Raw genomic sequence first — 25,866 nt, 5'->3', positions numbered from 1 at the left:
CATGTATACACATACAAAAATATTCCTTAAAACAAAGATTGTTGTCTGTGTTTTGGCCTTCAGTGCTCATGTTAATGTTTCAGCTGTTAGTAAACTTCTCCCAGAGTGAAGATGTTCAGAAACTCTGTTCACGTCTGGAGATTTGTGTAAACGATGATGCAGAAACATGTTGATCAATGTGAACTCAGATTATGTGTTGTGATGTTGGAGTATTTGACTTCATGTATCAACACTGAAACACTTCAGTGTTAGTTACTGCTTTGGCAAAGTCTGAATCTGAAGTGCAAAGCTGGGGGTCTCATTAATACTTAAACCCACTATGACCAGCCTTTTGGTGTGTGATGGTAATGTGTAAACTGTGTTAGACCAGGTCCAGTGGTCTCTGCCAGTGATGTGCAACAGACCCCCCCCCCCCCCCCCCCCCCCCAAACCCTAGACCCCCCCCCCCCCAGTACTAAAGTACTAAAGTGCCCTTTTCAGTGGCGAGACTTCAGCTCGCCTTTGACCTAAACATAAGAGCTAATGAACACGCTCATTAGAAAAAAGCTGCATTAGAAAACAGTTCATAGGATCCAGACTAAAAGGGTGTGTGTGCACAAAAGGTAAAAATAATCATCACATTCATAAAACTGTACACACACACACTGATCACCAGCGTCTTCAGTCGCTAAGCAACGTCAGCTGATCTGTAGTCTACTTCATATCAGAAAAAACGTACTTCTAGGACACTAGTATGGATGAGTTTCACATTAACTTTCACTAATCACTAATTTTTGGGAAAATACTGTGATATCAACTCTTGGCAAAAGGCTGAGTTCTCGTCACCGGTCAAGAAAAGAAAAACAGGAAAGCAGCGAAGAGGGAGAAGCCAAACGGCGTCAGAGTCTCTGCTGAAAAACACTGTGAACGGTAACAAATACATTATAAAAAGACACACTGTGTCAAGTTTTCTTTCGTGTTGGAAAGTAACCATGTAATAAACGGTATAAAGTATAGAACGGGGAAAATAAGTCCTGACAGGACGAACCGGACCCCGACGCGAATGATCCCTTACTTACATCACTGGTTTGAATGTTTGTGATAACGTGGATCTATTACAAAAATGTGCTGTGAAGTTAAATGTCTCTGAGGCGTCATTATAGTATGAAAGGTTTGATGACGCCGCCCACATTTAATTTCTACAATCAGGCTTCATTTGGCCACTTCAGCAATTTTCTTTTTTGGCAAAATGTCCGTATACATGGGTCAGTTTCCTTTTACATGGAGAGTCAGACAGACTGGGACTATCATCAGTGTTTAACAGTCAGAGGCAGCATCGGTACTTAAAGTCTTAGTAACTACGCTAAGCTAATAGCAAGATAAACCTGAGAGAGAACACCTGCTGTTGACAAAATCTTTGGATGAAATGATACTAAACATCATCTGTGTAGTGCCTAGAAATACATTCTCTTTTCTTCATACAGCTGAGCTTTGTATATTTTTTACTGGAGTGTTTTACTTCAATTCTTGGTGGAACAATGTTGTTCCTGCTTCATTTGCCATCAGCTGGATGGTCCTGGTCCTCATTCCCAAGCATCTGGTTCTGTTCTTCATTTGGGTTTTGGTCTGCTGGATTGCAGAGAGAACAAGGTGAGAGCAGTTTTACATGCAGGTAATGAATTACCAAAATTTCAAAGCAAAGTATTTCTTTATAAATTACATCAGTCTTCTTAAAAAGGTCAAATATCTTCTAGTTTTGATCTTTGGGACAGAGAGCAATGTGTCTCAGTACAAGTTGGTTTTTGAATTATTTTATAATTTTCTTTGTTTGACCCTGTATTACATTTCTGAAGTTTTAGTCATCCTTCCACAGTAACTACATCATTTACCCCAAAATATTCCTCCGTCTCTTTTAAATATCTTATTTATGAGACATTTAATATGAGAGCAAACAGTGAAAATGCAAGCAAAACAACAGACTGTCATTAGAATATACAGAACTTCCTCCACTGAGCAAATATGAAGCCAAATTATCACCAGCAAGATGAAAAGATCTTAATTATCAGAAAACATCTTGTGTAAAAATGTATTTGACATGTGCTTTGACTTGTTAGTTCCTCTGCTGACATGGAGGAGTTGTGTTTATGAGCTACATCACATTCAGCCACCAGGAGGCGATCATGATGTGCTGGATTCACTGTGATGAGCTGTCAGTCGTCCATCTTGATAAACTGTAAGTCATCAGTCTGCAGTTCTGTCTGATGGTTCTTCTTCCTTTGTACTGAAGAATCACTACTATAACTTTTTTGTGCCTTTTATTTATTTTTTTATTGTTATTTTTTACTTTCTGCACTGGTGAGAAAACAACAATCTGTTGGATTCTATTAAACTTTGAGCAGCAGAATCACATTTTCTCCCCCAGTTATCATCTTGTGATATTAAAGCTCCTACATGACCTCAGAGTTTGGGTTACCTTCATCTTTAGATGGTCGAACCCGGAGCAGAATGTCCTGATCCTTTTGAGAATTGTTGGAATTTCTTTGTGAGCAGCCTGTAAAAAAAAAAAAGAAAAAACTTGTTAATTATTCAAACAGCACGCAGCACATTTATCACCATTTAAAGAAGAGAATATTTTAATGATCTCAGTTTGGTCGCTGTGTTAGTTCTTCATCATTTTCTACCCCAGTTATCATCTTGTGTCCCTCTTACAGTCAGTATTAAAGCTCCTCCATCACCTCAAACTTCCTCTCACCTCACTATTACTAAGTAACGGATGTGATTGGACAAAGATAAAAAAGCAGGAAATTATACGACCCGTAGAGGGAGGGGGTCTATAATAACTACACCCTGACATGTAAATGTGACATCTGTCTTGGTTCATTTAATTAAACTTAAAATTTGGCCAACTGACTGCATAATATATGAATCAGAAACAGAAATGCTTTACAGCAGCTCCCATTCAAAGTCAAGAATATGCAGAAAAATTGTCGTAATAAAAATGCTAATAATAATAAACTATAATTCTGTCATGGACTATGTCACTTAACTGCTAACAGAAAAGATGCTCACTGCCAGTTGCAGCTTCTGATCTTGATCTGCAGTCTTTGTTAATTTTTTGTCAACATCAAGGAAGAAGACGTGACCACTGACACTGCACGATTTTTTTCTCGCCTTTTTCACGTATCGTGCTGCTTTCTGTCAGTCATCACACTGATGATCGCCATGACTCCGGTGCAGCAAACTTTCTGTCTTAAAATATGCAGAGGAAAACTCAGGAGAAGCAGCCGCTAGATGTTTCTCTGTCGACCCCAAGAGAGGGAGGCGAAAAAATAAAACGGAGCTTCAGCGTCTGTCTGAGGAGGACAGCAACAAGGCCAGGCTGCCTGCTGGAGGGAGGAAGAAGGCTGCGAGGAGCTTCAGATAAACATGCGGGGATGAGTTATCAGCAAACGGGCACGCCACGAGAGAGTGTCCCGCAGAATGATCAGGACGATGGAGAAACAAATGTTTGCCACAAAAATTACAAGTCAGAAGATTGGCAATTCATGCTTATCATGGCAATCAAAGCGGCATTTGCTCGAAAAGCTGCGTCAAACCACTCTCCATTAGAATTCGGGAATCATGTGTTGATTCGGGCCATTTCGTAACAATGTCCAGTATATTGTAACGTGTTCTGACAGTTTTTTCCCCAGTGGAGAATTATGGAGGCTGTGTTGGGAATTATAAATGAAAGTTTTGACAGCATTTTGGGTGCAAATTCAGGAGGCTCATCAGAAGAGCGAAATCTCGAAAGATGATTAGATGGATTACATGCATGGCAGCATGCGGTAAGGAACATTTTTCCATCTTTCAACAGGCTCACCAGTTATTATATTAAAAATATCCATATCTAACTGTTGTGCTGCTCCAGTAAGGGCTCTGGTGCGATCGACCCGGGGATAATGTCAGTAAATTAGAGTTAAAACACAGATTTTGCTTATCCTGTGTGAATGCGCTGCACGAATCACAGACGTGGTGGGATGATTTCTAAATCACTTGAGGTCCCCAGATAATACTAGTCCCGTGTGAGGAGCTGCATTTTCCCCGTAGCCAAACACCGGAGTGTTGCCAAACATTTTAACTCTGGCGTTATTGGATTGTTGCGGTTGGTTGGGAACGTTACTGCGTCCCTCACCAACTCAACCACAACTTCAGTCCCTTCACGGTGCATCTGATATCGTTTTAATAATTCCCTGTTATTTAGCGTCTCCAAAACATTCGGCTGTGACCAGGTCTTAGTGAGTTAGGAGTCCTCTGGACTACTTCTAAGGTCTCCCAGACTTGGGTGCTACTTTTAGGCCTAAAATGTTTAGTGAATAACTCAAAATTTTATTTTGAAAATTATTTTCAAAAATTAGGAGTCCTAAAGTTACGACTGACACGCCCATTATTTTTAGGAGTTGCTCCTAAATTTGCCTGTTAGGAGCTACTTTTAGCCTTAAGATTCTTTGTGAATACGGGCCCAGGTCTGTTAAAACCTATTGGTGGTTAATGGCAGTCCAGACCCCCCCCCCCCAAAAGAGGATTTGCATGATTCATGGAGGTCGCATTTTCATGTAGAAAAATCTGGATTTCCGGAAAAATCCGGAAAAATCACATGCCTGAAGTAAACAAATTTCACAGGGATAACTTACAAACGTGATGGCCTCATTGGCATGAAACATCAAAGGTTAATTTTATGAAGGTGATGATGACAAAGTGTTCACTTCAGTTCATTTTAAGTGAAGATTTTAATTAAAAACCTACATCAGTAGTTGGTCTGTGACAGGACATCAACTCTGACCTCCTGTATGAAAGTCAGACTACAAACTGACCCTCACACTTAATTTCTATAATGTTACGTCACTAAAAGTGTCACACTGACTGACAGAGGATGTTAACTGTCAGTGATACTGACTGAGCTCAGAGGAGCAGCAACATTTAAACCAACAACAGGGCGAGTGAAGCAACTTTACAACTTGAGTGTCTGTTTAACAGGAAATGTGTCAATAATGATCAAGTTGAGAGATGTTTGACTTACGTTGCTTACAGCGCTTACGGCAAAAGTGGACCACCAAAGCGATGAGAGCAGCAACAACAGCAACACCAACACCAACACCAACACCAACAGCAACAATATGATCAGTAGTCCAGTAATTCGTAGTCGGTCCGTCTGTGCCATCTGAAAGAATGTAGGAGAGATGTTAGTGTCAGTGCTTTGCCTCAGATTTCTAAATTATATTTCTCAGTTCATCATGTACATAATTCATTCCAGATGTTCACAGCTGCAGGAGGCTGCATGCTTCTGCTGAGAGGAAGGGAAACAAAAGCAAACAACACATTTCAAGTATATAGCTGCATACGTTAAGGTGAACAGTGCTGCAGGTGTGCTGCAGGTGTGCTGCAGGTGTGCTGCAGGTGTGCTGGTTGTCATAAACTGCAGTTCAACTGTTCCTCCATTTCATCAACTGGCAGCTCACTGACTGTTTCTCCTCCTGAAATACTTCAAACTGATCCACTGACACAATGGTGCCAAATATGACCCTGTTGTTGTTGTCGGGTCATTTTAATAATGAAGCTCTGGTAACTCCATGACGAGTACGTTCCACTTCCTTTAACATCTGTACTATAACAATCAGAGGCTGCAACAGCTGCACACTGTTCACCTCACTGAAGGTGTGAAGATGATCTGGAGCTGAATTATGAAGCAAGTTCAACTTACTGAGTGGTTTATCTGGAGACTCAGTAACATCCTGATGCTTATTGAAGGTGTCATCTTCAGGAAGGACTGTTAAAAAAGAGAAACTTTAATAGTATTAAAAAGCAAGCAGCAGATTTATTACATCTGTTTCAGGGAAAAGAAAACTTTTATGAGCTCAGTTTGTTCTCCAAGTTGTGACTGAATGAAGATAAGATGATTGTAACTGACAATGAAATAAAGTGAACATATACAATGTTTTTTAAACAGTGTTGTGCAACAAAGAGGTGATATAAACATAAAAGTATGAACTCGTATCTGCCCAGCAGATGCACTGAAAATGACAGTTAAACTTAATCTCTCCTATTCTGCTTTTCATTATTAACTCAAATAAAAACACTTTTAAAAAATAATTTTAAAAGGTTCCTTTGTAAAACTGATTCCAAATCATGTCATCACATGATGGCTTTTATCCCATTTGCAATTAAACTCCTCATATGTAAGAGGTCGGAGGTCACAGTTCAACTTGTTTTACACAATAAGAATAAATCTGTGAGGTTGGAAAAACACTGCATGGTATTTGTACATACATCTGATTTAATATCATGTAACTGAGAAAGTGACTGTGTATTACCTGTGAAGCATTGTGTGTACATTTGGTTACAAACCTCATAATAAAATAGTATGAATATTACGTACCTTCTAAGTTTACCGGACAGTAGAGAAGCCCTGGAACACAGCAGTAGTACGAGCCACTATGAGATGTGTTAACTGTCAGGTTTAGAGAACAATCCCCTGAGAGCAGTCTCTCCTCAGAAAGAGATGTTCGGTCTTTGAAGTCATCTCTCTGTGTCTGAATGGCATGTCCACGCCAAACGTACTTATGGATGGGTTCATTTTCCGTTGTTGAATCTTTAAACCACTCAACTCTGTCATGGCTGATATCAGTCTTGTTCTCTGTTGAACATGGGAGAATCACTGTGTCACCAACTTTTCCTTTAATGGTTGTAATTGGGCGCTGCACCACTGTTGAAGACAATAAAAAATAAAAAACAGATATAATGAATGCATCGAGTCTTTGGATCTTCTACAACAAAATACACAAAACACAAGACGCTGGTTGCTGTGTTTTAGAATCCAGTGTTGTAGTTTTTATAACAGTCATTAGATATGAAGCTGGACGTTTGACAACATTCATCATCAGTGTTTAGCACACACTACGAAACTTTCGTGAACTCATGACTTTCACCAGCCGTCTGCACCAAATATCAAGCTTCCACGTTTTGACTTCAACAGATTATGATGTTTTTCATAAAGACCTGGAGGGGAGGGACTGTGTGAGTGACAGAGAGACAGAGCAGGGGAAAGAAATGCAGCCAAACACATACGCTGCACTTTTTTGAGTAGTGCTAAAAAAAAGAAAATCAATAATCATTAATCAATGTGTGGGAAACACTGATTACTTTTTAAAACAAAAGCCCATTTAGCCTCCAGTTCATCAACTAGCAGCTCACTGACTGTTTCTCCTCCTGAAATACTTCAAACTGATCCACTGACACAATGGTGCCAAATATGACCCTGTTGTTGTTGTCGGGTCATTTTAATAATGAAGCTCTGGTAACTCCATGACGAGTACGTTCCACTTCCTTTAACATCTGTACTATAACAATCAGAGGCTGCAACAGCTGCACACTGTTCACCTCACTGAAGGTGTGAAGATGATCTGGAGCTGAATTATGAAGCAAGTTCAACTTACTGTTTGGTTTATCTGGATCAGGACAGGGGTTGTTCTTTCCTTTTGGAAGGACTGTTAAAAAAGAGAAACACTTAAGTATTAAAAAGCAAGCAGCACATTTATCACATCTGTTTCAGGGAAAAGAACAGAGGCTTAGTTTGTTCTCCAAGTTGTGACTGACTGCAGATAAGATGATTATTATTGATAATGAAATGAAAGAAATGCATTCAAAGTTTTGTGCAACGAACAGGTGACAAAAACATATTTTGAGTGTGTTGTTGGATCATCTACAACAAAATACACACAACACAAGAAGCTGGTCGCTGTGTTTTAGAATCCAGTGTTTGTAGTAAAACAAAAGCACATTTAGCCTCCAGTAACTTCTCCTCAGCTTTACACACAAGCTGTTCTGGAATCATGAATACAGAAACAGAACTTATTTACTCATCAGTGAAGTGAAACCAATAATCTGAGGAACTTGTTTATCTCATCCTGAGTGGCATTTAAAACTGTCTATATAAACATGTAGATTACTAATAGAAAATAATAATGATGCTTTACATTAAAATATAACACATGATGTGTAAACAATGGTGTAAGTTGGATACTTTCATAATGTAGCCTGCTTTTGCAGTTTTATGTGTCAGGTAGCACTCAGACCACCAGGAGGAGAATCTGTCTACTGGAGGCCAAACTGCGTCATTACACTGTCCTCTAATATTCTAACATTGTGACACAAGCATCTGTAAAACAGATTTTTTATTATTTTTTTAAGCGTCACAGCTCCCAAGAAATGACTCGGCTGACTGTCATTACTTGAGTCGTTGGGTCCAATAACACGTGGAAAGTTTAGAAGAGCCGCACGAATACATTATTTTATTGTCACTCAAGTTAGTTGAGCTAAACTGAAAGTAACGTTAACACGAATGTAATTGTTCGAGCTAGCCAGGGACGTGCACATGATTATAGAAGGGCAGGGGCTCAAAGTTAGAAAAGGGCAGTAATGCGTGCACACAGCTCGCAGCAATTTTTTTTCAGGCCTTAATAACACAATATGTAGATTAATTATTGCAAAATGAATTATCACAGTACTTACAGAAAGCTAACTACTTAGCTGTGTATCCTGTGTAGCTGTGAGTGATATGCCACTGCCATTTCTTTTGTGTCAGCAAATTATTGTTAACATGAGTTTATTCACATCATCATAATATTGAGGTTTGGAAGACATTCAATTCAGCTGCGGTTCTTAAAAAGCAATAAAACACTGGTTTATTATTAGAATATTGATTGGAGGGCAAGTGCAAACTAGAAATACAGGCTACACACATAAACATGTGACCAAACCAAGAAATGACTACTGTGACTGTTAGTAGAACAACAATGTTTACAACAGCAAAGTCACAGTGAACTCAATATCTGGTAGAAGTTTAAGATTTGTGGCAGATAAACAGCCACACAGACAGCTGTCAGATTATTCTTAACTCTCATTAACAAGCAGTTAGTTTAACAAGGACAAATGGACTCTTTTCTGAAATATGACTCATATTTATGCATGTTGAATAAGTGGAAGGCGACTTGTTGCCCCCTCAAGGAAGTTATGTTGGTTTGGTTGGTTTATAACTCACAAAGGTTCAAGTCGCTCCACTGTCACGTCTCATCTATGTGCCTGGTGGAGTTCTCTCTCCCTCTCTCTCTCTGAGCGCAGTGTTGCCCAATTGGGCTACTTTTGTTGATGCCAGGTGGGAAATAAATACATTGGGCGGGTGAATAAAATTTGGCCTGCTTTTGTCCACATTTGGCGAGTTTTTAATATTGTGAAGACAGTACTCTGAACTGCGGGAGCCCATCAGGAGTGCCAGAGGAGCAAGTTAAATAAAAAAGAAATGCGAAACCCCCCCTCCAACCCCCCGACGGCGAGAAGCGGCTCCCCCCCACACACACAAGGACAAGGGTGTCTGGCAACTTCGTGGTTTGGGCTGGTTTTTAGTGGATTTGGGCGGGATCTAAGATCTGATTGGCTTGGAAACTGTCATTCCGATCTGGCAACACTGTGTGAGAGACAGAGCCAGTGTTGCCAGGTGTACGATAATTATCGTATTTGTACGTTAATTATCGTACTCCCTCTGTACGATGTACGATCAGTACTCCCCAAAAAGGCCAATTATACGATAATTTGACCATTCCGTGAATGTGTGGTTGTAATCGGTTGTAATCAGCCTGTCGCAACTGTCCGGAGTTTTTTGTAAACCCTGAAGGCACCTGTTTCCATGTGACAAGTTTCCAGCCAATCGTGCGTTTCTAAATGTGAGCTACGAGTGACGTGCATGCGTTTGCCTCAGAATAACGGTCATGATTGGCTGAGTAGTCCGCTGCTCCCGCCCCATGAGTGATGAAGAGAAAAAAAAAAAAGAAAACAAGAAGAAGCAGAGCTGGTCTGGGGGAGGGGGAGGAGGAGAGGTTAAGAAGACGGCGGGGCAGAGTCGAAGTAAGCATCGCCTACAAACATCTAGAAAAGAGTGGGGTGGTTGAGACCTGTTTCAGGCTCGGAAAGCAAAGCTTTCTGCCGGTGCTGCAAGACAGAGCTGGTGGCCGAATTAACTGTATTAAAAAACCACAGCAAATCCAAAAAAAACAAAGAGAAAGAAAAAAAAGAGCCCGTTAGACGCTATTCAACACTAGAGTGACTATAGCGCATCAAAAGACTTGTTATTTTGGTTATGGCGGGTGTACGATAATTTCCCTCAAAATACGATAATTGTATGTCTCTGGTACGATAATCCTACATTTCCCACCTGGCAACACTGGACAGAGCGGAGCGGACAGAGAAGCGGCTTGTGGCTCAACACACTCACAACCAAGCCCGGATCCCGAACCGGGCCGTCTGGGCCGCGGCCCGGGGGCCTCGAGCTCCGGGGGGCCTCGAGCTCCCAGAGGCCTCCGTCACTTAGTGTTTTTTTTTTTTTTTTTTTTTTTTTTTGTGAGTGGACCTCATTACGTGTGTGATGAATTACAAATGTATTGCCTAACCGATTTATATGCAAATAAAAATATAACTGATTGTTTTGCTGTCCGTGCCCAGCGATGATGACGGGGACGAAGGCACCTCTTCTATATAGAGACGTACACACGCACACACACGTACACACGCACACACATATGACAGATGACAGATAAAAAGAAAAAGAAAAAAAGAGACAGTTGACAGATGACCGCGAAATTTGAAATCTAGACAGTTACTGCTGTTGAGATGATTGTTAGCTAGTCTCAAAGGAAAAACATGGAAAAAAAATTAAAGCGATGGGAGAGTGGGGCCTCTAAATTAAAAGCGAAACAGGAGAGGGATAAAAGACATTCGCAACTCAGGCAGAGCATTCCTAACATCTCAAGCTTTTTCACCACATCTAACTTTAAATCTTGTGGGAGCTTAAACGTTTGTGGAGAGCCAGCAGTAGAGGATGAGAATGTTGACGGCATCAGCGACAGTGAAGAGCAGGATCGCTACCCGGCAGATGCCTCCACTTCACCAGCTCATCCACAGCGGGGTGCCTCGCCCTCGACTGAGACAGTGTCAGTCACCTGTCCATCGGCGGCCCCACCCGCCTGTTTGACCCGCCTGGAGGGCCCGCCTGACGGCCGCGGTGAGGCCGATGATACCGCGGATGATCCCGTGACTGATCCCGCGGACAATGCTGCGGATGATGCCACGGATGACAGCAGGGAACTGCCGGTGTCAATGTCGCTGGGACCGGCGGCCCCCGAAACTGAATCAGAAATGCAGGAGTGGTACGAGACGACTAAGGATCCGGCATTGTGGAAAGACACGAGCAGCGACAGGATAAAGACGATTCTTATTCAGAGAGGTGCTGCAGATTTTCATAATTGCAGGTCGACCTACCCAGCTTCTGCCAGGGACAGAACCATTGGAGGTAAAAATCGCCACTTTAACAACGATTTAAGGTACTGCTGTTTGCCAAATGGACAGAAAGTAATGAGAGACTGGATGATGTACTCCCCCTCAAATGGAAATATTTACTGTTTTGCTTGTAAACTTTTCTCTAAGAGTCATCATCAGTTTGTTGAGGGATTTAGTGACTGGAAACATTCAGAACGCATCGGGGACCATGAGAGGAGTGAGGAGCATAAGGCTTCCATGTTATCCTTACTCCACAGGGGCAAGGGCATCGGGACTGTTGACGCTTCTAGGGCAACAGAAATGGAAGCAGCAAGGCAATACTGGAGAGAAGTCCTCAAAAGAGTTGTTGCTGTCATAAAGTTCCTGGGGGAGAGAGGGCTTCCATTTAGAGGAGACAGTGAATTGCTGGGGTCATCTCATAATGGGAATTTCCTCGGTATATTGGAACTGATCGCTCAGTTTGATCCATTTTTGTCTGGTCATATAAATAAGTATGGGCAGAAAGGCCGAGGAAGTGTGTCTTACTTGTCATCAACAATTTGTGAGGAATTTATTGATGTCATGGGAGATAAAACGAGACAGATTATTGCAGAGGAAATTAAGGGGGCAAAATACTTCTCTGTTGTTGTCGATTCCACCCCAGACCTTTCACATGTTGACCAACTTGCTTTTATTTTCAGGTTTGTAAACAAAGAAGGCAAAATAGTTGAACGTTTTCTGACTTTTGAGCCAATCGAAAGCCATACTGGTGAAAGTTTGGCTGAATGTGTTGTTGCTATGGTTGCCAGTTTAGGCTTAGAGCTGTCAAATTGCAGGGGACAGTCATACGACAACGCAAGTAACATGTCTGGGAAGTACAATGGACTTCAAACACATCTGAAGAAGAAAAATCCTTTAATCCATTATGTTCCATGCGCTGCTCACTCCCTAAATTTAGTTGGAGTCAACACCATTGAGGCCAGCAGCCCCGAGGCTGGACACTACTTTGACACTTTACAGTCTTTGTATAACTTTTGTTCCTCCTCTACAAGAAGATGGGGGAAAGTTTTTCGCAAAACAGGAATAAATTTGACGTTGAAATCTCTCTCAACCACCAGATGGAGCAGTCAAGCAGAATCCAGCAAAGCTCTGTGGAAAAACTATTCACACATAAAAGATGCGCTTGAAAAAATAGCAGTCTCAGATGATGAAAAAAGGGACACTAGAAATGAAGCAGGGGCTCTCTGTGGTAAACTGGAGCAGTTAGAAACAGCATTTATGGCTCATTTCTGGGATGCAATCCTTGACAGATTTCAAGCCACGAGCATAATGTTACAAAAAAGTGACATAAACATTTTGACAGCAGTAAATCTCCTCAAGTCCTTGCGTGCCTTTGTTTCCTCACAACGCGACCAATTTGACATTTATGAAAAAGCAGCATTGAATGTAACAGGTGTTAACAAAACCTACAAGCGTGACCTACAACGAAGTAGAAAGCGTAAAACCTTTGCAGATGAAGAGGGTGCAAATGATGTCAGTAACCTACACAGTGGAAGGGACAAATTCAAAATTGAGACTTTTTATGTCATCATAGACAAACTGGTGAGCTGCCTTGATCATCGCCTCTCTGCTTACAAGCACTTAACAGAAATATTTGGGGTGTTATTTCTGGTTGAAACAGCAAGCAGCAGTGAGATCACAGAGCATGCTAATACACTGGTCAGTGCTTATCCATCAGACTTAGACAGTGGCTTAGCCAACGAGCTCCTGCAGTTCCGATCATTCATGTTCCCTGAGACAGACAAGTCACCCTCAAACATGTTGAAGACCATATTGAAGTTTGGCCTGCAGTCAGTCTTCCCTAATGTTTATGTGGCATTGAGGATGTTCCTCACGTTGCCGGTGACAAACTGTGAAGGGGAGCGCTCATTTTCTCATTTGGGGAGAATCAAAAATGAACTGAGAACGAGCATGAAACAAAAACGCCTGAAGTCTCTATCATTACTGGCAATAGAGTCTGAACTTGTCAGAGACCTGGACTTTAGCGATGTTGTGGAGGAGTTTGCTAGGAGAAAGGCCAGGAAAAAGGTCATTACATAAGGTAGCGACTCTAATGTGTGTGTGTGTGTATTCTTGTCTCCCAAGTGTTGTTAATATGCATTTTTTTATGACTTGGAAAATATTTGTTGTTGGGATGTTTGTGGCGATTCTAAAAACAGGTTGTTTGCTTTTCTTAAAGCGTTTCTGCATATCTGAGTGTAGACTGTTTTGATAATACACACATAAACTGCATATGCTGAGAGTCTTGTGTTGAATTTATCGGTCAGTGTGAATCCTGTGCAAGTACAGGAGTTTCCAACAACTATTACATCCACACTTGTGCACTAAACTAGTTGTCTGTGTGAGTGTGTGTGTGTGTGTGTGTGTGTGTAAGGGCCTCTAAGAGTCTGGCCCAAGGGCCTCTGAATTCTTAATCCAGCCTTGCTCACAACACGTACGAAATGCGTTGTTACCGCTGTAACTGATACCGCTGTTTTTCACATCCCTTTGCAAAACAGGAATTTATTTATTCATTTTAAAAAAACACAAAAAGGGCACTTTATAATAGGAGGTAAAAAGGGCAGGGGCTCAAGCACCGTTTGGGCCTTATGTGTACACGTGCCTGGAGCTAGCCTGCGGCTAACTTCCTCGTTGGTCGTCGGTCGGCTCACAGACCCTCCAGGTTACCAAAAACAGTATTTACTGTGTCGATTTCCTTTTATTCTCTTGTTTGCCTTAAAATAATGCTGGAAATTTAACTCAAGACACGGAGTAGCTAGATCTGTTACTTGGCTAATAGTTAGCACGATGACTGAAGCAGTCCGGAACCTCCGCCCGAATTTATTTTCATTGTAAATATGGCGAATAATGAAGATAATGACGGTATTCTCACACATGTATTCTACATAAAGATCACTATTATGTTGTGCTTTGATTTGGCGGAAGTGGCTCTTCTATTTCCACCTTTGTTATTATTATGCATTACCTACAGAATAGCATCCACTTATAGTAGCTTGATTCCGCTCACCTGAGTCTGTATAAGCGACGCTCAGCACCATGTGGAGAAGCAGAATGCCGAACAGTGACCGTCGCGACCGCATCTGTGGATGAGTTATTATATGTTGGTGTGTCGTCAACTTGTACCTTCTTTACACTCACAGAGTCTGACCGCGGGGAAAATGATGCCGCCGTACCTGTAGGTTTACCTGTTAGAGGCGAGTCACGTCTTCCGGGAGTGAGAGAGAGAGAGAGAGAGAGAGAGAGAGAAATGGCGACATCTAGAGAGTATGATAATGATTATGATTATGATCCATATGATTATGATACATTGTGAAAATCTGTGCAAAGACCTACCAGTACATCAAATCAATAATTCAGATCAATTTATTACAAGGAAACAAACATTAGAAGAAACAATTAAAAACAACCAAACCCTCTTGATTTCCTTACTTGGGAAGAAGCCAAGGAAAGCTTGTGGTCCAGACAGCATTAAAAACCAAAATGCTCGAAAGCAGCAGCCCCGAGATGCCTGGTGCAGTGGTGGAGTTGTTCAATACTGTACCACAGTCAGGATGTTTTCCTGACATCTGCCTAATTTCCCCCATTCATAAGAGTGGGGACAAATCAGACCCTAATAACTACCGTGGCATCTGTGTCAGCAGCTGTCTGGGTAAACTATTATTCTCAATAAAACAATACTAGATTTTTTGAGTAAAAGTCAAATTGCCTTCCTCCCAAAACCCGGCACCACCAATCATGCATCACACTTTATGTAAACAAACATGTACACCAAACAAAAATGGTAAAATATTCACTTGTTTCATTGATTTCAAGAAAGCTTTTGACTGTATTTGGCATGAAGGGCTCTATTACAGGCTCCTACACTGTGGTATAGGGGGCAAAATGGATGATCTGGTTAAATAAATGTATTTAGAAAAATATATGTGCTGTTAAAATTGGAGACAAACAAACTGACTTCTTCACCCAGAGAAGAGGTGTACACCAGGGCTGCTCTATTTAATGTGTATACAGGACAGTGGTCTGGAAAGGTCAACAAGGTGGTTGTTGTTTGTACCTTGCAGGACACCATAGTTAAGGTTAAGATACATGTCCATTTCCATGTCCTGTAAGGCGAGGGTTTTATTGGCAGCCTAAATAATTAGGAGATAGTAGCACAAAAACCACCCATCCATTTGACCGGTATATTGATACTGTTCAGTCAATTCCTGAACCAAGTTTTTTTACCATAAGTACTAATGTGTAGTGTATGTGTTTTCTACTGTTCGTGAGACTTTGTGGATGGCCCGTAGCATGCGATTAGCTCATATTTTTGATACTAGATTATTATTTGATAATATTTACATTTTTTTCAAGTGAAGTAGTTTATTTTCTCGTGCCCTTTTATAAGCAGAATAACTTTAGTTCCCTTTCTAGGTCCTGTAAGGGTAATAACAGAAGAAGAGTGTTAGGGTGGAGGATTAAAGTGCAGGCCCAAGTCTCAGCCACAATTGCAAACCCAGTGTCTGGTGCCATTCCTTCTTTCCACACAACACCCCATGACACAAACAGACAACAACAAAAACACAACGCAAGTTCCAGTGGAGGTGTAGAGGGATTCTGGCAGCTAATACACACCCAGATGCTGTGGGTTACATGCGCTGTTGAGCTGGATCAATGTGCTGCTCCTGGCCTCTCCCTCCTCGATAGAGAGGTGAAGTCTCTGTCTTATGCTGATGACCTTGTTCTACTGTCTCCTGCTGAACAAGAACTACAGCAACAGCTGGACATAGTAGAAAAGTACTGTCAGAACTGGGCCCTGGCAGTAAATATGAAGAGAACTAATGTCATGATCTTTCATGACCAGCCTCACAACAACACTGCTCTCCAAACACCAATCAGAGTAAAGCAAATTATAACACAATGTAAAGAAACGTGTCTGGAACATTGGAAAGAAGAAACTAAAAGCCAAAGTAGATTAGAATGTTGTCTGACCCTAAACAGAGATTATGAACTAGCAGAATATCTCTCTACTGTCAGAGATAGAAAATAGAGACAGATCCTGACCCGGTTCAGGCTCAGACAGATCCTGACCCGGTTCAGGCTCAGACAGATCCTGACCCGGTTCAGGCTCAGACAGATCCTGACCCGGTTCAGGCTCAGACAGATCCTGACCCGGTTCAGGCTCAGTGATCACAAACTGACAATCCAAACAGGAAGACACATAAAATCATGTCAACCAAAAGAAAACAGGACATCTGGTCACTGTTCGACAGGTGAGGTCGAGACAGAGATGCACTTTTTCCTACAATGTGAAACTTTTCAATGTGACAGTGAATGACCGACACACACACACACACACACACACACACACACACACACACACACAGAGGATATACTGTATACATAATTAAGGTAAATCAAACTCTGTGACAGAAGAGAAGGTTTAATCAGTCGGGCTTCACTCAGTGTTGAAAAGAGCGCTGTTGTTTTCTCAGCTGAATGCTGCTCAATTGTAAAGTTGTTGTTGTGCTGCTTCATAGCCTATATTACTGTAATCCTAAAATATATACTGTGGTCAAGTAGGGCAGTGCTGCATATTCAAAGACTGATATGATGAACCCTGAGCATGGTTTCAGAGGACACTTGTGTTTGAGTTTGCTCAGGTTGATAATGTGGCTGCTCATGTCCGCTTTCACAGAAATGTGACTCATTAGAGTCAAACCTCTGTGACCAGCATGAGGCTGAGGATTATATGTTTGTTTCTCCTTTCTGATTAAAGATGAAGAGTTGTGATGTTTTGATGCACCAAGTCTGGTTGTTGCTGTTTGCATGTGAGAAGCTGTAAAGAAAATACTTGACTTGAATAATCAGTAGTCATGGGTTGGACCACAGCCATGTTTTGTGACTGTACCTGGCACATGTGTGACTGTATAATGCTACAAAAATCAAACATATAAACACATGGCTAAATACTGTATTGCTTTGTGGTAGTTCCTGTAACAAAGGTGTAACCAGGACCACATATTGCCATGACAACATGGTGAAAATATGTTCCCCCTTTCCTTCTCTTGCATCCAAAGCAGTCCATTTGTGGATGTGCTAGCCAGATCAAAATCCTTCAACAGGAGACCAGGAGCGGACTCGTTTCACAACCACTTGGTGCATAAACGGATCAATATTACCAAAATGGAGATCAGCCATCAGTGAAGTCAGAATTACAGTTACTACAGTCAAGTAATTGTAATTCAAATACTATAGTTTAAGTGTTTGATTTATTATGTTTTTAATGTTTTGTACAGTAAAGTAAAACCGTGTGAAACAAAGAGGTGATCATCACTGTGGTTGTTTGATTTGTTCCTCCTGTCTCGCTGTTGTCTGTCATGATTTCCTTTGAACTCAGGATTTGGGCTGACTGTTGGCTGAAAGTAAACAGTAAGAACTCTGACAGCATCGACGCAGGATGGAGGTCGCTTCACTCTGCCTCATAATCTGTAAGAATTTCAACTTTTTTAATAGACATGCTATGGGTGGATCAATAATTTTTAATATCAATACTTAAGGGCTTTGTTCCCTACACCCTATTATATATATTAAATTGATTTCACTCTGTCATTGTCAAGAAGTACTGAGACAAGGGAATGCAGTTTAGCATCAGACCAGAAGTTCACAATACAGTAGGGTAAATGTGTGGAGAGTGACAGTAAGAAGTAGAATGATACACCAAGATAGATACAAAATCAACAAAAAGTCCGGAATTGAAAAGGCTATTACAATGCTGAGCTGACGGTCAGTCTGATCACTTCAGAACCAAACATGCAGGGTTTGATGTCAGTAAGATTAGATGTCAAAATTATGTTTTTAAAATCTCGTCTTTTATTTCCTGTTTGAATCACCAGCAGCCAATCTGAGCATCCACCCTGACAGATCCCAGTTCTTTCGGTATGAACGGATCTCTCTAAGCTGTGCAGGGCCAGAAAACTCTACTGGCTGGACACTGAAGAGAAACACTTCATATTAGACATCTCAGCCATGTAAGGGGGGCTTCGGAGACCCACGTGACTCTGTCTGCACAATCAGGAATGCTGACCCATCTGACACCGGGGTGTACTGGTGTGAATCTGAGCAGGGCGAGTGCAGCAAACCCATCAACATCACAGTGGCAGGTATGCTGCTAAATGAGAGTGTGTTTTGTTTCAGATTGTGTTTTATGCTCCAGTTTGACAAAGAGATCATAAATTGGTTACTTACATGTGATGCCCAAGACTTTACATGGAGAGGCCTTCTATGCTAGCAGAGATCAGGACTAACATGTTGTTTGAGAGCCACTTTCTCTCTCTGGCCGACCGACTGCTGGGTGAACGCGTCACTAACTGTGCACCAATCCAGGAAAGCCTCCACTGACACCCAGTGTTGCTATTGCCATAGGCTCAATCATCAATGTGTTTCCTCAGATAGTGATTTAACAAAAATAAATAAAAATCTGCCAGATTATTACTTTAAATATGACGTGAGGCTGAGCTGCATCATTTGTCCATTGTCGTGTTACAGTTTACTCTATATTTTATGATCTCTGTCGATTCAAGACAAATGCAACTCACAACATGGCACAGTATGATATAAATGATGTCAAGGTGAAATGTCATCATGGCGGGTAACAAACAGTGAAGGGTGAAGGTTTTGTCAATTCTGATGAAACGAATGAATGCAAAAGGAACATTTCTAGACTCCTGCCTCCACCGTGGTTTGAATGTTCCAGCTGTGTGACGTCTTTTTCGGCACTAGTGTTAAAAAAAACTTCCACAAAGATTACACCTGTGCATCCTCACTCTCAGCTCCTCGAAAAGCTTCCTCTTTCCTCTGTCCTTGAAGGAACATTTCAGGAACCGAGACATCCTTCAATATGGTGCATGAAAACCAAGCCAAGGAACCTAAAAGTCAAAGAAAAGGGCCAGACTGTAGTCACAGATGTATTGAAGTCTATGGGAGATGCATGGAGAAACCCGCCAAAATCCAACATATCTACGTCGTATGACTTCTAGTGTAGAACATTTTAGCTCATTATTTTTCATCACCACCCATTTCTTTTTTCTTTATTTCCTGTCATCCTTTTTACTGCCATTATTTACAACACACTTGTCCATCCACCTTACCTGAGCAGGGACACCCAGACTTCTCTCTCCCCGGACACTTCCTCCAGCTCTCCTGGGAGGATCCCGAGGCGTTCCCAGGCCAGCTGAGTGACACAGTCACACCAGCGTGTCCTGGGTCTTCCTCGGGGTCTCCTCCCAGCAGGACATGCCAGGAACACCTCCCGAGGGAGGCGTCCCGGGGGCATCCAAAACAGATCCGCCTGTCAATCTCACGTTCCATCCTTCCCTCACTCGTGAACAAGACCCCAAGATACTTAAACTCCTCCACTTGAGGCAGGAACTCCCCCCCCAACCCGAAGGGAGCAGGCCACCTTTTTCCGGTCGAGAACCATGGCCTCAGACTTGGAGGTGCTGATTCTCATCCCAGCCGCTTCACACTCGGCTGCAAACCGCCCCAGGACATGCTGGAGGTCCTGGCTCGAAGGAGCCAACAAGACCACATCATCCAGTGGCTCCCGAACCAGATCCCCTCCAGCCCGTGGCTGCGCCTAGAAATTCTGTCCATAAAAATGATGAACAGAACCGGTGACAAAGGGCAGCCCTGCCGGAGTCCAACATGCACTGGGAATAGGTCTGACTTACTGCCGGCAATGCGAACCAAGCTCCTGCTCCGGTCGTACAGGGACCGTACAGCCCTTAACAGAGGGCCTCCGACCCCATACTCCCGGAGCACCTCCCACAGAATGGCACGAGGGACACGGTCGAATGCCTTCTCCAAGTCCACAAAACACATGTGGACTGGTTGGGCAAACTCCCATGAACCCTTGAGCACCGTGTAGGGTATAGAGCTGGTATAGAGCTGGTCCAGTGTTCCACGGCCAGGACGACAACTGCATTGTTCCTCCTGTATCTGAGGTTCGACTATCGGCCGAATTCTACTCTCCAGTACCCTGGAATAGACTTTCCCAGGGAGGCTGAGGAGTGTGATCCCCGATAGTTGGAACACACCCCCCTTTTTGAATAGGGAGACCACCACCCCGGTTGCCAGTCCAGAGGCACTGTCCCCGACTGCCACGCGATGCTGCAGAGACGTGTCAACCAAGACAGCCCCACAACATCCAGAGACTTGAGGTACTCAGGGCAGATCTCATCCACCCCCGGTGCTTTGCCACCGAGGAGTTTCCGGACTACCTCAGTGACTTCGGCTTGGATGATGAATGGGTCAACCTCTGAGTCCCCAGCCTCTGCTTCCTCTATGGAAGGCGTGTCAGTGGAATTGAGGAGATCCTCGAAGTATTCCTTCCACCGCCCGACAATGTCCCCAGTGGAGGTCAACAGCTCCCCACCTCCACTGTAAACAGTGTTGGTGGAGGACTGCTTCCCCCTCCTGAGGCGCCGGATGGTTTGCAAACTACACACTTGTATCCCACCTTACATTAAAAGTCTTATATTGGCCCAGTCTGACACAACAGAATGTAAGAAAAGAGGAGGAAACAAAGAGACTTACCCGTAGGATTGATGATGTAAATTTACTTATAGAAATAAGACGTGGTGTTACGTTGTGTACTAAATGTTGGCTTTGCCTTTCTGTATTTCAGAGGATGATGTGATCCTGGAGAGCCCTTCACATCCTGTGACAGAGGGAGACACTGTGACACTTCGCTGTTCCTACAAGAAAAGAACTCAATATAATCCTACTTCAGATTTCAGCGCTACGTTCTCCAAAAACGGTGAATTCTTTGGTACTGAGCCTGCAGGAAAGATGATCCTCTCTTCGGTGTCGAGGCATCATGAAGGCTTCTACAAGTGTGAACATCCTGAGAAAGGACAGTCAGAGTAGAGCTAGCTGTCTGTGACTGGTAAGCTTATCTTCCGCTCTCTGTATGACACAACATGTCGGGCTCTTTGAGACTATTCTGGAAAACTTGGTGTGATATTTGGATCATGTTTCATGTCTGAAGCTGATGGATTTCTTCCATAGTTTCCACAGATCAGCCCTGGAATGTCTCTTCTCCTACTCCTACTCTTCATCCTCCTCTCATGTCTCTGCCCAACCTGGTGTGCACCATCCTGCTCTTCATCCTCTACACTGTCATCTTCATCCTCAGCATATACACGTACCGAAGGTGGGCTCGAGGTAAGAACAGTTCTAACAGACTATTATTACGGCTGTACTGATCATCTCATCTGGTTTCCTACTCCAAAAGGCGCACGTCAAAACATCAAGCTGGAGAGTGATCTGATTGGTCAGTAGTCTGGCTGTGATTCTAATATAACCCTCTTAACATAGCTCCTGTTAGCTGTACTGTATATTACCATGGTGATAGACCTCAATAAAATGGGGCCAGTGCGAGATGGCAGAAAACCAAAGCCAAGCCTAAAAAAGGGCAGCTAACCCACACAGCTCGCTACGTGACAAAGGCCTCAGTTTGTGGTTAACATGCAGTGCGTTTACATGACACTCAAGAAAACCGAATTACTGGGTTAGTCTGACTATGATCGGATTTTTAAGATGCATGTATACACCTTAGTCTGACTAAAATCGGACCAGATCGGATTTCTCATAGTTGAATTACACCACGTAGATTATTCGATTGATAGTCGCATTACTCCTGCATGTATACCTTTCCAGCGGATCGGATCGGATTTTGCGTTCTGCGCAGGCACGAGATTTTTCCCCCGGGCCGTGAGCCGGAAGTAGACGGACGGCGGAGGCGGCGTCTTTCCTCCGAAATCACCGCAAGAAAGAGCGCCAGAGTGCCCCTAGTTTGTGTAATTATCATGTACACCACATACGAAGTGTACAAAGATGTAGCTTCGTCTTGCTCTTCGTACGCCATCTTTCTTGAATGCCGAGGCAGCTGGTGACGTAAAGAGGTCAGCCGGAGATGGCCCCGTTAACACTAGTTGAAATGGGTACAGCGCCACCTAGTGTACCGGGGTATGACATGCTTTCGGCCAGTAATTCGATTTTCTCAACGGCATGTATACTCGGATAATTGCAGTTGTCCGATTAAGTAGCATAGTAGAACTATGGCTGTAATCTGACTAAGCTGTGCATGTAAACACACTGATGGTGAACAAGACCAACAGAGCAGAGCTGGTTGTCACAGCAATGTTGGTAGAAAGCAGGAAGTGAAACGAAGCCATGCAAGACTGAAAAAAGAAAAAAAATTATTTCAGACTTTCTCTGCTCTGGTTTTCCTGCAGCTCGAGCTGATGTTAAAAAGAAAGTGTCTGATCAATACTGAAGAAGAAGAAGAAGAAGAAGAAGAAGGGCCTTTTTGCTGCCCTAAATGAATGAAAAGAAGCTGATATTCTTATTTCTTTAAGCATCTCTTTGCCAGTATAGCACGATGCCAACATGCTTTAATTAATATATTAAAAAATTATGCATGCACTGAACCAACCACAAACATTCTGGTTCTTTAATCAGATGAGTCATTTGTTTAAACATACAGAAAGATGGCGGACACATTGTTTATGCTTGATGCTGTGTACGAAATACTATCTACATTTCTTATTCCAATGTAACGATGTTTAACATTTATATACTGTGTTACGATGTTTTGACTTCTGGGCTGAACCTTGCAATAAATAATTTTGTAACACATTTTATATGGTCACAGTCAGGAACATTTTGAGCAGAAATTCATCCAATCTGCAGCAAAATGGAAATACGTTTACCATAGAAGAACTTCGTTGGTGACGTATCCACAAGATGTATTCACTATATGCTGTGTAATACAATGGGGATTTTTGTATATAAAATTTTAGAAATAATTGCTGAAATTGTATGTGTGTGTGTGTGTGTGTGTGTCATAAACTATTAGCCAGGGACGTGCACATGATTATAGAGGGGCAGGGGCTCACAGTCAGAAAAGTCAGAAAAGGACAGGCACATTTTTTTCCAGGCCTTAATAACACAATATGTAGATTAATTAACGTAAAATAAATAAACAAAGTACTTAAAGAAAGCTAACTATTCAGCTGTGTATCCTGTGTAGCTGTGAGTGATATGCACTTGACATTTCATTTGTGTCAACAAATTATTGTCAACATGAGTTTATTCTCATCATCATAATACTGAGGTTTGGAGACATGCAATTCAGCTGTGGTTCTTAAAAAGCAATCAAACACTGGTTTATTATTAGGCTATTTATTGGAGGGCAGTGCAAACTAGAAATACAGGCAACACATCTAAACATGTGACAAAACCAAGAAATGACTTCTGTGACTGTTAGTAGAACAACAATGTTTACAACAGCAAAGTCACAGTGAACTCAATATCTGGAAGAAGTTTAAGATGTGTGGCAGATAAACAGCCACACAGACAGCTGTCAGATTATTCTTAACTCTGGTTAACAAGCAGTTAGTTTAACAAGCACAAATGGACACTCTTCTGAAATATGACTCATATTTATGCACGTTGAATAAGAGGAAGGTGACTTGTTGCCCCCACAAGGAAGTTATGTTACTGGATTTATAACTCACAACGGTTCAAGTCGCTCCACTGTCACGTCTCATCTGATATGTACGTGGTGGAGTTCTGATGAGGCAGCAACTTCTCTCTCTCTCTCTCATTTAAAACTGATCCACTGACACAATAGTGCCAAATATGACCCTGTTGTTGTCGGGGCCATTTTAATAATGAAGCTCTGGTAACTCCAACAATGCCATTCTTTATTAACCATTTGTTAAGCAGCTGGTTAAAGGTTTATAAACATCTATTTTCCAAATGTTGTCTTTATAGAGGACCTACAAAGGACTTGATAACCATTTTTTCACGAACAAGACCACGCCACAATAGGGGGGGAAGAGGGGGGTCGAGGTCTGTGGATGAAGAGGGAGTTTGAGTGGGGCGCAGATCGGCTCGAAAGTTTAGGAACCGGGAGGTTGAGGCTCAGAGTGGGGATACGTCTCGATGGGCGAACGTCTTGGTCAGCGTGGCTTCATCATCCCCCTCACTTCTTCCCGTTGAGTGTCGATGTCGAAGGCAGGACTGCTGACAGTTCTGTAAGAGGATAGTGGAGAAGGAGAGGGTCTGGGGGGGAGGGTTAAAAGAACTTGGGATGAACATGGGAACTGGTTAGGCTTGCCTATATAGATTTCACGTGTGATTGGGTCAGGGCGAGCAGGTGGTTGAGTTAATGAGGCATGGGTGTTTTGATGAGATGTGGGTGGTTGGATTGGCTGAGGGTTAGGGTTAGGGATTGGCAAGGCAAGGTGGCGTGTTCAGGTTCCTGAACCTTAGTTATAATAACTCCATTAAACATCAGTTGCAGCATTACAATAAAATATTGAAAGTATATTTTAGTAGTTTGAATGGACGTTTAGACATACTCAAAAATGTTTCAACTGATTCTACCGTAAAAAAAAAAGTTTCATACCTGTTGAGGCCACAGCAGCTCGAGTGAGCAGCAACATGATGAATCCAACTTTCTCCTTCATCACGCTCATCAAATCAGTGTGTGGAATATGATGAAGATAAAAGATGTGACACCTTACGAATGATGAAGAATTGTCACACTAACACTTCCTCATTATGACAGAGCAGAAACTTCATCTTTACATGTCAGTGTCCTGACAACGAGAAGGAAAAAAACATGAGAGTTGTCTGGCTGGTTGTTCAGCTCTGTGTGTCTGTGGGCCTCCTGCATGGTTTCTGTCTAGTGACAGTTATATGGTTGCAGAACATACTGTATATGGTGTAAGGATGAAAACATTCTCGGGTAAGGAGTTCATCCTAAAGGGTGTTCGTGTAACCTCTTCTGTGCACAAACTCCCCCAACAACCCAATTTGAAAAAACAAAACTGTTCATGGATCTATACTTAAAATTAGTTTTAAGGTAATTTCTGAGTTATTGTTCAAACAACTTGTTTAATTATAAAGTCTCCAGTGTTTTCAGGTGTAATCTTCTATAACATCTCAGGACAGAGAACTGGATGTTTCCATGACGTCCATCACTCTGAAATCATCAGAGATCAGACAGATACTGAATGTCCCACTCCTTATCAACTTCAGTTATCAGCTCTGAAACAATAATGTGTCTAATCCACAAAAACAACTTTAACGCCCCCTGGACGTATTCTGATGAACTTTATGAACAAATGTGTCATCATCAAATGTAAAGTTCTTACAGCCTTTAAAAAGAACTGGTTCTGTTTGTATCTCCACCTGATCTCTCACATGACACGATGAATATTCCTGCAGAGGCTGCTGAAGCTGAACTCTCCTTCTTTAACCAACAGCTGGTTGTGGTAACACACCATGAAATGTAGTAATACATCCAGCAAATGACTTGATGCAGGAAATGCAGTCAGTGTGATTTTGTTTGGTCTCACAGTTGAAAATAACTATAATAATAATCTTTAAAAGAAAACTCTGAGAAAAGTACAGCTGATTATTTATTTA

The 25,866-nt window shown here is 42.2% G+C and overlaps 1 protein-coding gene and 1 pseudogene across 1 annotated transcript; one reads left to right on the top strand and one right to left on the bottom strand.

Moving 5' to 3' along the window:
* Positions 1-935: 935 nt before the first annotated feature.
* On the bottom strand, positions 936-14,596 carry LOC115589830 (uncharacterized). Its single transcript, XM_030431003.1, has 8 exons — positions 14,568-14,596; positions 14,390-14,462; positions 7,452-7,502; positions 6,395-6,721; positions 5,720-5,785; positions 5,039-5,179; positions 2,453-2,530; positions 936-1,608 (listed from the first exon to the last, which is right to left on the bottom strand). The coding sequence occupies exons 2-8, from the start codon at positions 14,460-14,462 to the stop codon at positions 1,532-1,534; spliced, it is 813 nt and encodes a 270-aa protein (XP_030286863.1). The 5' UTR covers positions 14,568-14,596; the 3' UTR covers positions 936-1,531.
* A 2,975-nt stretch (positions 14,597-17,571) lies between these two features.
* LOC115589324 (Fc receptor-like protein 5) lies at positions 17,572-21,705 on the top strand (annotated as a pseudogene).
* Positions 21,706-25,866: the final 4,161 nt, after the last annotated feature.

Source organism: Sparus aurata, chromosome 10 (genome assembly GCF_900880675.1).
Source record: "Sparus aurata chromosome 10, fSpaAur1.1, whole genome shotgun sequence".
Lineage (NCBI taxonomy): Eukaryota > Metazoa > Chordata > Actinopteri > Spariformes > Sparidae > Sparus > Sparus aurata.
Note: the sequence above shows the minus strand (reverse complement) of the source record. Positions and strands in the feature narration are given on the sequence as shown.